The sequence below is a fragment of the Hippopotamus amphibius genome, chromosome 4 (genome assembly GCF_030028045.1).
Source record: "Hippopotamus amphibius kiboko isolate mHipAmp2 chromosome 4, mHipAmp2.hap2, whole genome shotgun sequence".
In the NCBI taxonomy this organism is placed as follows: Eukaryota; Metazoa; Chordata; class Mammalia; order Artiodactyla; family Hippopotamidae; genus Hippopotamus; species Hippopotamus amphibius.
Genome location: NC_080189.1, coordinates 89,946,460 through 89,962,775, shown reverse-complemented (window position 1 = coordinate 89,962,775; position 16,316 = coordinate 89,946,460). Strand labels below are relative to the sequence as shown.

Sequence of the window (16,316 nt, the reverse complement as noted above, 5' to 3'; positions counted from 1 at the left end):
GCAAACCATACAACTACAGATAAAATAATAGTGGAGACTAACAGTTGTGATTTTCATGTAAAGGTTTTACAAGTTTTCATATGATGTCACACATCTGCTACTATGAAATGTTACTTGTGTGCAGTTCCAGAAAGTGTGAAAGATACTGTATAATATCTCCAATATAACATTAAATGTGAAAGGAAAATTGCATTCATTTCATGGTTAATGATGAGTATTTGTCATGATGTAGCAAGTTGGAGTGGTTAGAGAGGATTTTAACTCAATAGCATATCTTAAGAATGTTTCTCTCCTTCATGCCTTTGAGTGGTTTTCTAAATAATCCCCAAAAAACTGCTTTTTGACTTCAGAATTTTTGATGTCAGCATAAATGTAAAACATTTCCAATTAGAAATCAACATAAAAGAATACCCTTTTAAAATCTTGCTTGTTCTTAGAGAATTTTTTCCCTATATTGAAAGTTAATTTTTCAAAGTTTCAACATTTTCTTCAATCTTCAAAAACTAGCATATTGTCTTGATACTTTTAAACAGCTATTTAACAAAGAAATCCTTTTCCCAACTTAACAGATTTGTGTAATAGGACACTGAAGTGCACTGTTGATGAAGTTGCTCAGTGACACTCTAATCTAAAGTGAGCTCTAAATCTTATCAATAGCATTTGGTCATATCAGTTATTATCACCTAGTGGCCAAGAGTATGGGCTGCAGCGTTTCACAGTATGCCAGCCCTGCAGCTTCCTAGCTGTGAGATCTTGAGTAGACAGCTTATGAAGAAGGAGGATGTGGAAGAGGATGAGAACAAGGACCGGGGCGAGGGGGTGAATTTTATTGTGCATCTACTACCTGCCAAGCAGTATTCTAAGTGCTTTACATGTACTAACTCATTTAATCCTCACAAAGCAAAACAAAAACAAAAACAACCATGAAGTCTGTGTTACTATCCCCATTTTATAGATGAGGAAACAGAGCTACAGATATTTTTACAAGTAGTAAATAATAAAGCCAGAATTTGAATCTAGGCAGTCTCATTACACAGCTGGTGTTTTGCACTTAACACAGGTATGTGGGAAGTACTCAACAAATGTTAGTCATATTTTATCTTATGTATCCCAATGACATAGATGAGGACTCTCCTTTTTGGCACTACTTGCTTTTCCAGTTCTTTCAAGATAAGATACACCCCCAAAGAGAACAGTTCTAAGGAAAATTATTTGATTTGTAAGAAACATATAACTTACTCTCATGGTTAGAGTGTGCCACATTGAAAGAAAAGTTGCATTTCTTATGCTTCCATAAGCCCATTGAAAATGATGACACAGGGACTGCGGAGCGTGATCTTTCCTTGGCTTCCAGAAGGGTTGAGGTTTCAGGGTAGTTCCCAAAGAAGATATTTTTGTTGTAATTATCTCTAGTACATGCCATCTTATATAGCTGGGGAGTTGTGATGCTAATAATAAAGATAGTGATGTTTAAGGCACTGCTTTAACTTTCAACCACTTTCACATCCATTGTCCCAGATGACGATCCCAGCATTTACAATTGAGGGAACCAAATCTCTGAGGCGTTAGGTGAATTCTCAATGGGCATATGGCTGGTAAGTTTGCAGCGATCTGATGCATGTAGAGCTAAGAAAGACCTTTCAGTAGAGTAACTATGTTTTTATACTAATATAAACTGTTTATAATTTATAAATTTCTCATATTTGTGAAACAAGTATAAATCAGTTAACTTCACAGTTGAACGAAAGGAATAAGGATATTGAAATAAATGTGGAGTCTTCTATTTCTAACCAAACTACAATTGGTTCTTTTTTGCTGCGTCATTACACGTACATTTTTACCTCCTTCTGGCTGACCCAGGCCAAGTTCATAGTATGTGGCATCACTCCTTTCAGCCTGGAGAAGACAAGCATTCGAGCCTCATCATGAGGGATCTCCCAGCTCCACACGCACACTCTTTACACAACGTTAGCATTTCTGATAGTTTGTAATTGGCAATTCTTACTTACCCACTCTGTACTAATTCATATTATATAAATTTCAACTGGCCATTGATCTACTTTCTTAATACTACAGTTCAACCATAGATCAGTGGAAAAGCTTGTGGCTTCCTTTTACTCGTTGTGCCAGGGTCCCTCAACTATTTTTAAACTATGATTCTTTCAAATCAAAATGAAGCTTCATGTCTAATCTCCCTTCTCACCACTACCATCCAGTCAAGATCTGGATACATGCCCCTCAGCAACCTCTCACCTGAAATTAGAGATAATTCTTCATGCTGTAAGATATTTCCCCATTGCTGATTCATTTTAATATTATCAAGATTTATTTTGTATTCCAGTTACCTTTCCTTCCCCTGGAGGTCTTTTCAACTGAAGGAAAGAAAACTCAACTCTATAATTGAATACACTTTTGTTAGCAACTGTTTAAGCTCATAAACTACTTTACTTAGCAAATATTCTGGTTCCAAATAAAAAAATGTTTTCGCATGCAGAAGTTTAAATGGGTTTAATTGCAAGTGGATTTTTATAAATAATGATGATTTATTTGCTTTGACATCAGAGTTACATGGGTTTTTTTTCTTACAATTCTAATAAATGATTTTTTGTCTTGAAGTCAGTAGTAAAAGACAAAAGAATTATTACTCCAGTATCATCTTTTCTTTGAGAATGTGTTTGGGAAGAAAGATGAATGCAATGTAAACATTATTTTTTTTTGTCTTTAAACATTTTTTATGAATCTAGCAAATTAGATCAGGCTCTCATTTAGGCACTTCTGGAGAGGGTAGGCACAGGCAAACAGCACAGGAGCACATGGGTAGCACAGAGCAGGGGAACTCAGCAGGAGAGGCAGCAGTGTCCCTGAGCCCTCATCATCCCAAGGAGAGACGGCAGGATAGTCAGAACTGGAAACACCATTCTGTGTGCTCCCAAGGGAGGACCACACTCCCTCTTTTTCATAGGACCAAGAGAACTTGAGAATGGCCATATGAAGGCACGGAGGACAGACTGCACTGGGACAATGTTATTCAAGGGAGTTTCAGACAACCTTTTGAGAGGGATATGAGCAGGTGGAAGTGGGGGGGTGTCATTTCTGCACTGAGAGGTCCTAGGATGCTGTGGCAAGTGCTTTCCCTCTTGCTGGAAGAAGGGTCCACCTATTTCTCCTCCATGTAGCTCATTGCTTGGCAACCCAGATAAAGCTGCCACCATCTTTCACTGGATAATTCTGTTTGGCTCTTGCCAGGGCAATGGTATAATAACAAGTAGACCATTGTCATCATTCTATAATTTGTGAAATAGCCTTTTTGGTTATTAATCTCTCTCTGGATTAAACATGCTAGGTTTCTTGTGAGTGAATTGCAAATTGTCTCATGCTTCCAATCTGTATATCACTGTATACTCTGGAGTTATTTCTTAGACTAAGTTCTGAAGTTAGCACATGAAGTGAAAAGTTGGATAGAGTCAAAATTATCCCAAAAAAATCCCTGAGGATCATGTCATGTTGGAGACTAGCATACTGAAACAACATGGCTGGTTTTTCCTTTAGTGTTGGAAAAGGATGCTTTCTACAATTAAATTGGTAGGCTGGCATTTAGGTTTCTTAGATCCTTAATAGATACAGAACTAGAATCATATTTGGCTCAGAGAGATGCTATCAGAAGGATGAAGAAATTTAGTCAAACAGGAAGCAGTAGATTGATGTCATTCTTTGGGTACATTATTATGAATAAAACAGAAGATTGTCACCTTTAATATGTAAAATGTAATGACCTCCTGCCCCCACATGAGAACTATAATTTTTTATCTTTTTTAATATGCAAATGTTTTTCAAAATTGTTTTTGTGTCACATACCATAATGTTAGTAATAGTTTGTCCTTTTTTGTATCCATGATTTTGAATTTACAGGCTAGTACAAAATTACATTTAACCTTGCTGGCTTTTATCTGTTAAATGGATGGTTTAGATTAGGTGATTGCTAAGATTTCTTCTAGTTCAAGGAACATCCCCTGCACCTTGTGTTAACAAGGATAAATTTGGCCATTTTCTTGTGTTAAGCCTCGTTATTTTCTCATTATGCCTGCTGCTCAAAGAATACTTAAAATTTAAAAGCATTTTCTTTCCATTTCTACTTGTTATTTGGCTAGACAATAACATATGTTACCATTCTTTTATTTTATTTTAATGATTTTAACAATCCCATCATATGAGTGTTAAAGAAAGACTTCCAAAAAGGGTGGATTATTATAATAGAATCTCCTTACAAAGCTCTGACAAAAAAAATAGAAATGTGTTTGATATCTACAAATATGAGACTATCATTAAATAAAGAGTCAGAAAGATAAAGATAAGCTTATAAACAAAAAGTCAGGTAAGAACTATATTTCTCACCACTATCAAAGCTGAATACATTTGAAGGGAATATTGTTTTCCTTTTTTTGTAGTACAAAGTGGCATTGTTAAATATTATTTATTACTAATATTTAACAGATGACTTTATATTTAACTAAATGAAATTATGTTACAATAGACAGCTAATTGTATAATAAAAATGGAACACAATTTTTTAAAATTTTTTATTATCAAATTTCATATGTTCAATCTAGCTAAATAAGGTGAACTTTAAAATTATCAGGAAAAAAATTCTGTTCTGTGGATGATGTTAACTGAATCTACTATAGGCAAAAGGAGACCATTTGCTGTGATAAACCAATAAAATTAATTTTGCATTAATTTAGTCTAGAAGAAACTCACCATTAGGTGTGTGGTTTCTGAAAGTTTATTAAGCACCATTTATTGAGTCTGTCATAATGTAAAGGGCTTAGTTCAAATTCCTATTAAGCACAACATTCATATGTAGAGGTTGGCAAAATCCCCTCATTTTATTCTTACTTCACTTTCTCCAGTTTTAATTGGGCATCAAAAAAGTGACTGTATTTTCAGATAGATAAAATGATAGGAATGACTGTCTTTTTCTGTAATATTACTTAGTAAGTTAGTTGGGAGCATTGACTTAATATGTAAATAGTTAATAACTATCAGTTAACCCAGAAAAGTCATATATTAATAGCTACCATCTACTAAGTACTTGATATGTATTAGGCATTTTACATAGCTTATTTAATCATCACCACAACACTTTATATTAGATACTGTTATTCATGTTTATAGACAGAGAAACTTAAAGAAACAAGACCATCAAGGTGATAGAAATAGAGTTGCAGCCCAAGACAGGAAATAAGAGACTCGATACTGTCCATATTTGTTATACTTTACTCCCATACTCTGAGTACAACAAGATAATATTAAAATCTATACAGTGCTTCATCTTTAAACACTTTCATATATTTCTCTTCAAAACAGTCCTGTGAGGTGAGCAGGATATTTACAGATGAGACCACTGCAGTTTAGGATATTAGGGGAACTCTACAAAGGTAGAGTTAATCTTCAAATGTGTTTTACACTTCAAATGGCAGTTTGATCTTAAAAATAAGAGAGAGTGATAACTGAGACTCATTGTAAATGGCTTTCACTCTGGTGAAGCCCAAGAGGTCCACATGAGATTGAGGAAACCAGGATGCAGGTGGCTCCCCTCACCTATGTTACTGCTGAGGCTGAAAGGCAACCCTTTCAGGAGACTCTTCCAGTTTGAAAACTAAGTCACCCAAAGCCAGTCCTGGCTCCTCACCCATATTCTCATTATCATGTCATTTCTCACTTTTTACAATATGCAAAACATACACACACATATATATGTTTCTTATAAAACATGTTCAGTCCCTATTTCTATGCACATAATCATTGGGTTCTTTTAAAAAATCATTTAATAATCAAAATAATGCGTATATTTTTTTAATCTTTTTTTAAATTCTTTTTTATTTTTGGCTGCGTCGAGTCTTTGTTGCTGCCCATGAGCTTTTTCTAGTTGTGGTGAGGTGGGGCTACTCTTCATTGCGGTGCATGGGCTTCTCATTGCAGTGGCTTCTCTTGTTGCAGAGCATGGGCTCTAGGCACACAGGCTTCAGTAGTTGTGGCACGTGGACTCAGTAGTTGTGGCTTGCAGGCTCTAGAGCGCAGGCTCAGTAGTTGTGGCTCACAGGCTTAGCTGCTCTGCAGCATGTGGGATCTTCCTGGATCAGGAATCTCACCCATGTCTCCTGCATTGGCAGGCATGTTCTTAACCACTGCGCCACCAGGGAGGTCCCTATATTTTCACATTTTTATCTTCTGAAAACCAGCACGTAATTTACAATGCTGTGAAAGTTTCCAGTTTCACAAAGAACACTGATAATTGAGCATCAATCAGCTAAAGTAGTCACAGATTACTGAAACAGCTCAAGCCTACGTATACATAAGAAGTATCATTGAAAAGTAAATGTATATTTGTATCAGAACCACCTAAATCAGTGTTGTTGGATTTGGCACTTTGCAGAACCAGGTTTGCTTCACGTCTCTGCTTCTTACCATGGGAACTGCAGAAAATTGTTTACCTTCTCTGAGGAGCAGATGAATTAAAAGCACGGAATATGTTTACCTGAAGGTTTGGCATATAGTATTTACTCAGTGAATATTAGTTCCCATGTCTCTCTACTACCCACCATTCTCCCATTATTCTGTCTTTTATTTACAAGGCTGACATTCATTTGTCAAACAACTATTTCTTTCCACAAATTGTGGCATCTATTAAACAGAATTTAAATCTGAACAGCAATTAAGTAGCTTTAAAAGTGTGCAAGATGGAATGTTCTGAAATATCCAACATCATGTCTTTCATCTTCTTTATTTGGAGCTTTAGAATGGAAAATACAAGCGCAGCCAACATGGGAGCCTACATTCACCAACCTTGCATGGGTATTGTGGAAAGGAACAAACAAGTTACATAAAAATACATCCCCTCTTATAAATACGTGAAACTGTCATCTCAGAACTTTGCTCTTCTCGTAATGGCATAGTTTTAAACATAGTGTGTTACTTATATTAAACTCTGCAACTATAGTTTTCCCCAAAAAAGCAATCTATTAAAAACAACAATGAAGCAACTTACTGCCACCTTTCTTTGCTCTTGGTTCTCCTGCACCTTTATCCTCTCTTCCCACTACTTCTTTCCCATGCCTTTCTTATCTTCCCAGGGTCCTTATCTTCTCAGAATGATAGGCTCCTGCCCAGTCAGGCCCCATGGCCACTTATTAATGGCAAGGTATTGAAAGATTCTCTACAGATTCTAGGTATCCGGCAAAAGATCTCTTTCTCCCTAAGACTCATCAAAAGTAATTTTAATTTTGTTTTGTTTTCTGATTCTTCCTGCATTACTTTCTAGCATATAAAAGGAATAGCTGTGTTTTGTTTTTCTCTGGTCTTAACAGTGATAAAGACTCAGTAGTCAAGAATAGTTTTTTTAATCTTTTTCTCACTCTGAATATTAGACTTGGAAGCCTGGGGAGGTTTGCTGTTATATAAAGTTGGAATTATCTTCCTGTCATGTTGACTTTCGAAATCTCACAGTCTTGTTCCCAGTCGTGTCCATCTCCCCTCACTGGCACTCTTTCCCTGACTCCCTCCTTCCTGGATAATCCTACGTTAGTGATGTCGCCTTCATGATTCCTCACGGTTCTGAGTGTTCTTGGTAATTCTCTGACTCTCCTTGATGTCAGGCCCGAAGCATTCCTGTGCCCGTGGCTGTATAGGACTAACATGATGTGTGAGTGATGTGTGCGTGTGCACAGATTTTGGAGTTTAGTAGACTTACGCTATATTGTGACTTCACATTTTAACAATTCTTCCATAAGTTATTAATAAATTGCAATCCAGTTCAACACACAGTATATGACAAGTCAGACTGCTCTCACCCTTCCCAGCACATTGTAATGTCTAGTTCCCTGGGTAATGTGATTCTTCACAGTCACAGAGCATCTCGTTCATGCTCGTAACGCCAGGTAAGTACAGTAACCAGTACATTGGAGGTAACCAGTAAATGGTGCTGAAATGACTGAGAATTCTAGGAAGCACCGCAGCTTTTCCTGTGTGGTTAATATGGTGAAACTCATCCTGCAGTCCTCCCAAGTTCAGGAATAAGTCACGTCCTCCGGGATGGAGACTTTCAAAGCGATGGCCATCCGTTAGACTGAAGTCATAATGGAAGTAGGGAGACTGTGAAACAAAACAAAACTTCATCCCATGACTTGGCATTATCCTTCCTGTCTTATAGCTCATCCTCTCCCCAACACCTCCTACTCCCATACCACCACCCACAGGCAAACGTACGCCATGTGTGTATGTTTGCCTAGCCCTGTACTCGCTCTCTGTACTAGGCCTGTACTCTGGCTAAATGGAATGCAATTCCCTGAACATCTTTGAATCCACTAATCTCTTCCTAAAATGCCTCCTTCTCCATCTGGCAAAATACATCTATCCTTCTAGAATCTGCTCAAGTGTCACTTCCTTTGTGAAGCTTCCCCTGAACCATCAGACTAAGTTGTCTTTTCTTCTTTTGAGTCCTCACTTTGTGCATACAAATTTTCTGGCTGCATCTAGAACGACTAGCTCATCTCAATTTACCCAGGACTGTCCAGGTTTTAGAAAAGAAAGTCCCGCACCCTGGGAAACCCTTTAGTCCCAGATAAACCTGGGGTGGTTGGTCACCCAACTTGTGTGTCTCCCCCGTTGGAGTATGGGCCCCCTTGGTGAAGGGGTTGTATCATATTCATTTTTGCATTCCTAGTGCCTAGCACACTGATACATTCATGGGTGTGTACAGGAGACTTAAAGGACTGAAGCCAGTGAGTCAGGGTTGGCAGATACTAGTGGAGGAGAATTTTTTCTCTCTTAATACAGAAAGATTTGAAATGGTGTAGTCTTTTAGTTTGCTTCTAGCTAAGCTCTCTCCTACCTCTATGTTTGTAACTCACTACTTTTTGCTCAATCTAGGAGCAAAAGGTTAGCAATACCTTTGATAACAATAACCTCCTCCTGCTTCAAGCAGTAAAATTTAAGAGAGATGTTTATGGGAATGAGAAGGGGTGGATAGAAAACATTTTTAAATGCATGCCTACTGGCTCTGAAGTTTTGGAAAATGAGTCTGTGTATCTTGCATGTCCTGGGGGCTTCATGACATGATTGACAGTGCACAATGTCATTTCTGCTGAGAGTAAAATATCAGGTTTTCCTTGTAATTGGTAAATAGTGATGGCTGAGTGATGAATCCCACTTATACATAAGAGACACATAAAATACACATAACAGGTCAATGTCAACTAAATACTTGCCACTACTACTGGGGAACGGAAGAGAGCTCATCTATCTGAAAATATATCCACATTTGGGAAGCTCTGTCTGGTGGGGAATGGAGGACAGACTCCTTAGCTGTGAGAGTTTCAGCACCAATATAAGAATAATCTTTTCAGTTGGCCGTGATTCCACCTCTCACCTGGACACTATGTCCCCAGATCAGACACCCTCATGTCCAGAAAGAGCAAGAGAAAGTAACCCATGAATGACTCAATCTTCCCACCCACATTCATAAAGCAAATTCACATTTCCCTCAGGTGCAGTGGGGAATAATGAATGGACATTTATAAAAAGAAAATTATCACTTAAGTGTTAGAATTGGGAAGAAATCATTCAAGGGGCAGGATTCAATTATTCTGTTTTCAAAAAAAATGCTGCAAGTAAAATAGATTCAATTCTTCCATTTATCCAAAGCTCATTTTTTAAAAATTAAAGTATATTTAAATCATTAGTCTTTAGTACTTTTAAAATTTAGATTTTCAAAGCACCGTAAGGCATACATCATATTATGGAAAGCCAGTTTTATAGTTGTTTTGTTTCTGTTTTATCTCCCCTGCTAGACTGCATGTCTGATTGATCTTTGCCCCTCCCTACACCCCGTACCATGCCCAGCAATGACCATTTGAGAAACAAGTATTTGATAAATCACAATAGCATTTATTGAGTACTTACATCCAGGCATTGATCTTAAATTATTTACTCATTTTAATTTATGTAATATGCACAACAACTTTTTGAGGTGGTATTACTTTTATCCCGACTTTACAGATGAAAAATTCTGAAGCACAGAGGGGATGAAAAGGTGCCCAGGATCACATGGCTAGCACGCGGTGGGGCTTGGATGTGAATGCCAGCAACGTGACTACAGTGACCAAGCTCTTAATACAGTGTCTCGCCTTCTATCAAGAGGGTTGGCCCCAGAAGATCCCTGTGGAGTTGTTATCGTCTCTTAGTTTCCGAAGCAAGAGGAAGCTTTTATTCCATTTATCTAAACTGGATAGTAGAGAGAACTTTATGGGGTCTTCTCAAAGCTCATATTAAAATGAATAAAAATATAGACAGGGAGGGGGCAGTGTAGGTGTTTGGTTGCCAGTGTAGCTGCAGTTAAGGGGTTCAGATGTGAGGAGGCAACACATCAGAATTATGGTCAAAGAAAACCTATGGAATTCTAAGCAAACAGGAAATTCATACTGTGATTCCATTCAGGAATTATTCTCTCTTTAAAATATATATATGTATGTGTGTATATATATATATTCCCAGTAAACTAGATTTGGGGAAGCCCCAAAAGGAGCAGGTTTGCATAGAAGGGATGACATACTGAGCTGCAGCCGCAAACCCCAAGCCAACCTTCCCACCCCCAGCGCTGAGTGGCTGCCTCCTGGCGCTCCCACATTTTGTCCCTGGCATAGTGCTTTGCCATCTGAGCACATTTCTGTTGTAACACGAGACTGCAGATCCTCCAAATCTTTCATCACCAGAGTGGGATGACTTTTTCACTATCACAAGAAAGTCTTGAAAGATGCTCTGTTTTGAAGGATTCTGTGGACCATGACCCAAATGCAGATGGGTTATAGCACATAAGTTGGCCCTAAGCTTCACCTTAAGTTCTGTCACAACATATATTTTATGGGAGAGTTAAACTGGAAAACAGCGAGATCTATGACCTTTCATGCATGCCTGCCTCCCTCCAGGCACTTACTCAACAAATATTTATTGAGCGCTGGCTACCTCAAGCCTTGGAGTAATTAGCGTAGGCACCTTGATCACCTTGGAAATATTTTACTCACCGCGCAATCTCCACTTGAAAGTTGCTTTCTTCCTCTCTCACACTGACCCAAAGATCCATTTCTAATCTGTCACCTGAAGTCAAGAGGATGTGATAGTGACTAGTGGGAGCAAAATGTGTCATCTGTGACTCTGCACTAAAAGTGCCCCTCTCCAAAAACCCAGGAGAAACAAGGTGGGGAGCGAACAGGCTGGAATATGAGGGGGCCCTGGCAGTGAGGGCCAGATGACGGCCTTCGTCACCCCGCAGACGTGTCCTGTGGGCACGGACGAGCTCAGGACGTACGACTTTCCCCCCGTTTCTTCCACTCCCTCCCCTCAGTGAAGGCGTCGGCAGGCAAACAGGACTCCGACCTGGGACGACCTTTGGCAGCATATCATCCAGTCAGCTGCAAGCATTCCCCTCCCTCCGTGCATGTCTCAGACTTTTGCTGGCACGTGTCCTCTCTTCTAGAGCAAGAGAGCATTTCCTAGGACTCCCCAAGGCCACATACAGAAAAAGACGACCAGTTGAATAAGGCAAGAAACTCCTTATTCAGCTCCCTTCTCACACCGTCGCAGCTTCTAACTCAGGGGACTGCAACCCTAGCTGCACTACAGAGTTGTCTGGGAAGCTTTTTAAAAACAATGTCAATGCCTGTACCCCATTTGGCAATTACGGCTCAGTTAAGTTAGGCTGGGTCTGAGTCCTCTCTGTTTTTGTTTGTTTTGTTTTTTTAAGTCCCTCGGATTCATCCAGAACTACAAAGGACTGCCACATACGAACTTACGTTTCCATTCCATAACGAAAGGGGTTGGGGGTGGGGGGAGTTAAGCTGCAAATGAGTGACTATACTGGCAAAGAGAGGAGGAAATGGAAGGTCATCCTTGACTATCCTGACCCCTTTGCCATTCTCACGTGGGAGGACCTCACATCAGTCTTTCCTTTTCGTCAAGGAAAATGGGGTTGTTGGGATCTACCCACCTCAGAATATGTCTCTTACCCCCTTAGCTCTGAACACCTAAAAATTCTATTACTAACATATGATAATGGACTAGATATAACTAAAGAATTAGAACTCTTGGTAGCTTCCCAGGTTCCTGTTCTGTACAGAGCTGGATGAACTAGCTAATAATTCTCTCACAGAGCCTAAACAATGAGGAGGATGGCATTTGTCATTCACATCCTGTTACACATTGTAAGGCCCCCAAATCCTTGCTAAAAGGACTTGAAACTATTCATATTGGAAGCACAAGGAAGACAAGGCTTCCCTATTCAGCTACAATCATATTTCTTCCTGATAGGTCCTTTAAAGCTTGGGAGCATTTTAAAGTTTAAATGGATGACTTTATTTGTGGCAGTGTAAACGTTCTGTAGCAATTAGCTCATGACACTAAAGCCATTCCCAGCTTCCACTATGTGTCGGGTACAAGTTATACCAGATGAGTTCATTGGTATTTTCATTCTCTGTGAAATGTAGGACTTCACCTTGATGTTGAATGGAATCGTTTCAACATAGTTCCCATAAAGTAAGTGGCTACACATGGACTTTTCTAAGGAAGTAATTATATGCAGGTGGCAAGTTGGAGGAACCCCACTGTATAGTAAATGTATCGGAGAAAGTTCTCACAATGTATTTTCTGAGGGTAAAGTTATGCATATCGTGAGCAATAACCTAGCGAAACAGAAACAGAACAGATAGGAAATGAAGAGAGCTGATACTTCAGTACAGAACTGTTTCTGGTTTCTGAAAATTAGTAACACATATCTGCAGACAAAAGTTTTAGAACACATACTCGTCATTTAACAAAAAAATTGTCTCTCACTATCTCCAGTGCTTAGTATACAAAGTTGAAAAACACACGGACCCTGTACACAGGTGTGCACAATCTAGAGAAGGAAATAAATATGAAAATCAGTCATTAAAACATAGCATGATAAGGTTACTGAATTCTTTACTGTGACTGTCATCTAGGATGTTGTATACGCCATCACAGAAACACCTTTATCCAAGACCTGGAAAGAATGATCTCATGAGACTCAGTAACAGGAATGCGATGTCCTTCAGAACAACTGTCTTGGGTTTATCTTAAGTACTCTGAAGAATATAACTGGTTTCTCTTTCCTGTTGAATTAGCAGCTTGAGAACTTGAAGCTAATTTGCAACATGACTAGTAAACAAGTAGGAGCCGATATTACTAATTTTGTCTATTAATCTTCCACCTAGACTCAACTAACTTCACCCTGGATTTTGTTTACTTTTCCTTGTTGTTGTTGTTCCTTGAAAGGACCTCAAATTCTCTTAACAATGAGATACGGGATAAGAAAATAAATTGTAATGACAGAAGTCTTTTGAAGGTTTTATGAGAGCCAAGGGGAGGAGTGTAACACAGGCTGGGTATGTTGCTGGGTGAATCTGGAGAAGGAGTTATGGGACAGATGGGAAAACCATTATAATAATAATGACACTAGCAGCAACAGTACTTATAAATAATAGTAATAAAGAATAACTATACCTTGAAGAATAAAGAACAACTATACCTTACAATTGTGGGGTCCTCCCTATGTATCTGTACTTTGCAAACATTGTTTCTCTTATCTTGGCAGCAATTCCAAGAGGTAGATGTTAATGCCCCCATTTTACAGATGAGGATATTGATGCTCAGAGAGTTTAGTAATTCACCTAAGATGCCACCTCAAACCCAGGCTGTCTTGCTTCAACTGCTACCCCACTGATGCTCTGAGTCTCACGGGAAAAGAGAAGAGGCTTGATAGGGTGTTGCTGATTTGAGTAGCTCCAAGTATATCCAAAGCAAAGGGTGCATGTGGAGTTGCAGCCAAAGGGGAACATACAGAGATGAGTAAGGGCAGAGTCAGAAATAATATTTATCTAGGTAGTAGGAAGATTTCAAAGGAGTTTATTAGTAAGAGAAAATGGAGAAAAGGGAAGAGAGGTTTCAAATCTGCCCCTTTGGAAATAGAGTGGTGCTGTCAGAGTTTATGGAGTAAGGAAGCTTTGAAAGCTCCATGCCATAGTTCACTACGCACCACAGATCATGGTGACTCCTTGGTGACAGGAGCTTTACAATAGCTTTTACTTCCAATCTCACATAAGACACATTTACTTTGAACCTCATACCAGAGCGTTCCATTACCAAAGAACATAGTTATAAGCGCCCCTTTTCCTAAATAGCACCCTAACCTGTACTAGAGGCAATATTAGAGAGAGGTTCTGGTGCTTTTAAAGACCCTCCCCTCCATAAGCCTTCTCTATGGACTCAGAATGAGGACAGTGTTGGTGGTGATAAGATGATGATGGTGGTGGCCTTGATGATAGCAGCTACTGCTCGTTGCTGAGCATGTCTGTGCTTGAAACCCTGGGCCAATATTCATTATATCATTGAATCTTCACAACCACCCCAGGAGGGAGGCAGTGTTATGCCCATGCTAAAGATGAAGACACTAAGGCTCAGGCTTAATAACTTGTGCAAGGTCACACAGCTAATCAAGCAGCTGAGCTGGATTTTGAATCCAGGACTAATTGATTCCCGAGCCTGTGTGGCAGCAGCTCCTCTGCCCCAGCTCTCGTGAGGAAGTAACTTGATACTGTAGTCGTCTTATGTTCCTGACAATAACTTTTCTGTCTTGCCAGGAACTATCTGATTTATATTAACAGAAAATCGGTTGTTGAGATTTTGGGGGTTTTTTTACCTCCTTTCTTGTCTTACGTGTATTTATAGACCTAAAATGTGAGGATTGCGTGTGTGTGCACTTGTCAGTGTGAAATCATACATTGAAAAGAGAAGGTATGGAGGTAAAGCATGAATTTTAGAGACAGATGTGGTCAAATGCCAGCCTTTCCACTTCTAGCCACATGATTTAGAGCAAGCCATTCAACCTCTTGTGTGTCAGTCTCATCACCTTTAAAATGGGGATAATTAGAATTCAAGACTGTTGCCATGAGAATTGACTGAGGAAATTTATATATAGTACCTGGCACAGAGTTAACTACTGAGTAATTGTTCATTCCTCCTCTAAGCCGTCTCTCCTCTCCATGCTCTCGTACCATAACCCTATTTTTGTATGTACAAAGCATCAAAATCGGCGTGCATGCCAGCCCTCTAGTGGGGCATATACATGTAGAGAAAGAGCTACCTGATACTGCTACTAGGCAGGGTTGTGGTTCCCACCCTCTCCATGGACAAGGAACTCTAAATTTTGTACAAGAATGCATCATGCTGTAAGGATACCATAAGGAATTCTTAAACTCTAAGCCCTTGGTTTAGCTGATCCACACTTGCTTAAAGATGCTCTGTGTTTGATATCTAGAAGTTTATTGTCTCACTAGGTAGAATGTAAATACTCTGCTTTTGATTGATCTCAGCATCAATCATCCTACAGGTATTCCACAGCTTCTGTGAATATCCTTAGGAGTCTTTCCTCCCAGTCTTTTAATTCAAGTCTGTCTGGTTCTAAAATGTGTGGACTTCCATTGCTGTAAGAGTAAAGCAGTCAATGAATGGACCTCATCCTTATCTTGTTGGATATAGAGACGTTACAAAGCTTAGATGATATTTTTTTCTTGAGCACCATTTGGCAGACATTTCATTTGTTGGGCGTTTATTTTAATGCACCAAACTTGTCTCAAACTAACACAGTAGGACAGAAAGCAATTGCACATTCTAGTTCTTTTGGCTTAATCATGCATAACTTAAATACAATACCATATGACAGAGCCATTGAGAGCTCTGCTCATGTCACAGAAACACGAAGTGTACACAGGCCGGCCCCAGCAGAGGCCTGACTCCATGCCTGGCGGGGCGTTCAACTGTAATCACATAAGGTGTCTCTTACTCACCTGTGTTCTGCAGAGCTATTCACATGTGCTCTTAAATGACTTTGCCCCACTCTTATCCTAATTTGAAACTTTATTTTTCAGCCACATAAATAGAAGAACACAGTTTGAAAACCCTGTCCTGGAAGCAAAAAGGAAGCTACAGCAGCATAACATGCCCCACACAGAACTTGGAACAAAGCCCCTGCAGGCCCCAGGTTTCCGAGGTTAGTACCTGTCAACTCGCAGTGTTTCAAAAGAAAGACTGTCTGTCAAACTGCCTGCTCTTCCCCACTTGCCTTTAGCTTAAACCGTTTCATGTAATTGATTTGCTGTCCCCAGACCCCTGAATTAGCTTTAGCTGGGTGTTTGCTCTGCCTCTAAACTTATGCATTTTGCAATCACGAGTTAACCTTATAGGAATTTACA

The 16,316-nt window shown here is 39.3% G+C and overlaps 1 protein-coding gene across 1 annotated transcript in view; it reads left to right on the top strand.

The window, feature by feature from the left end:
* The window catches only part of MAGI2 (membrane associated guanylate kinase, WW and PDZ domain containing 2), a 1,275,509-nt gene that overhangs the window by 975,131 nt on the left and 284,062 nt on the right, over positions 1–16,316 (top strand). The window contains exon 8 of the mRNA XM_057732512.1: positions 15,993–16,114. Within this exon, the coding sequence (XP_057588495.1) occupies positions 15,993–16,114 (122 nt within the window). The remainder of the gene's footprint in view (positions 1–15,992; positions 16,115–16,316) is intronic.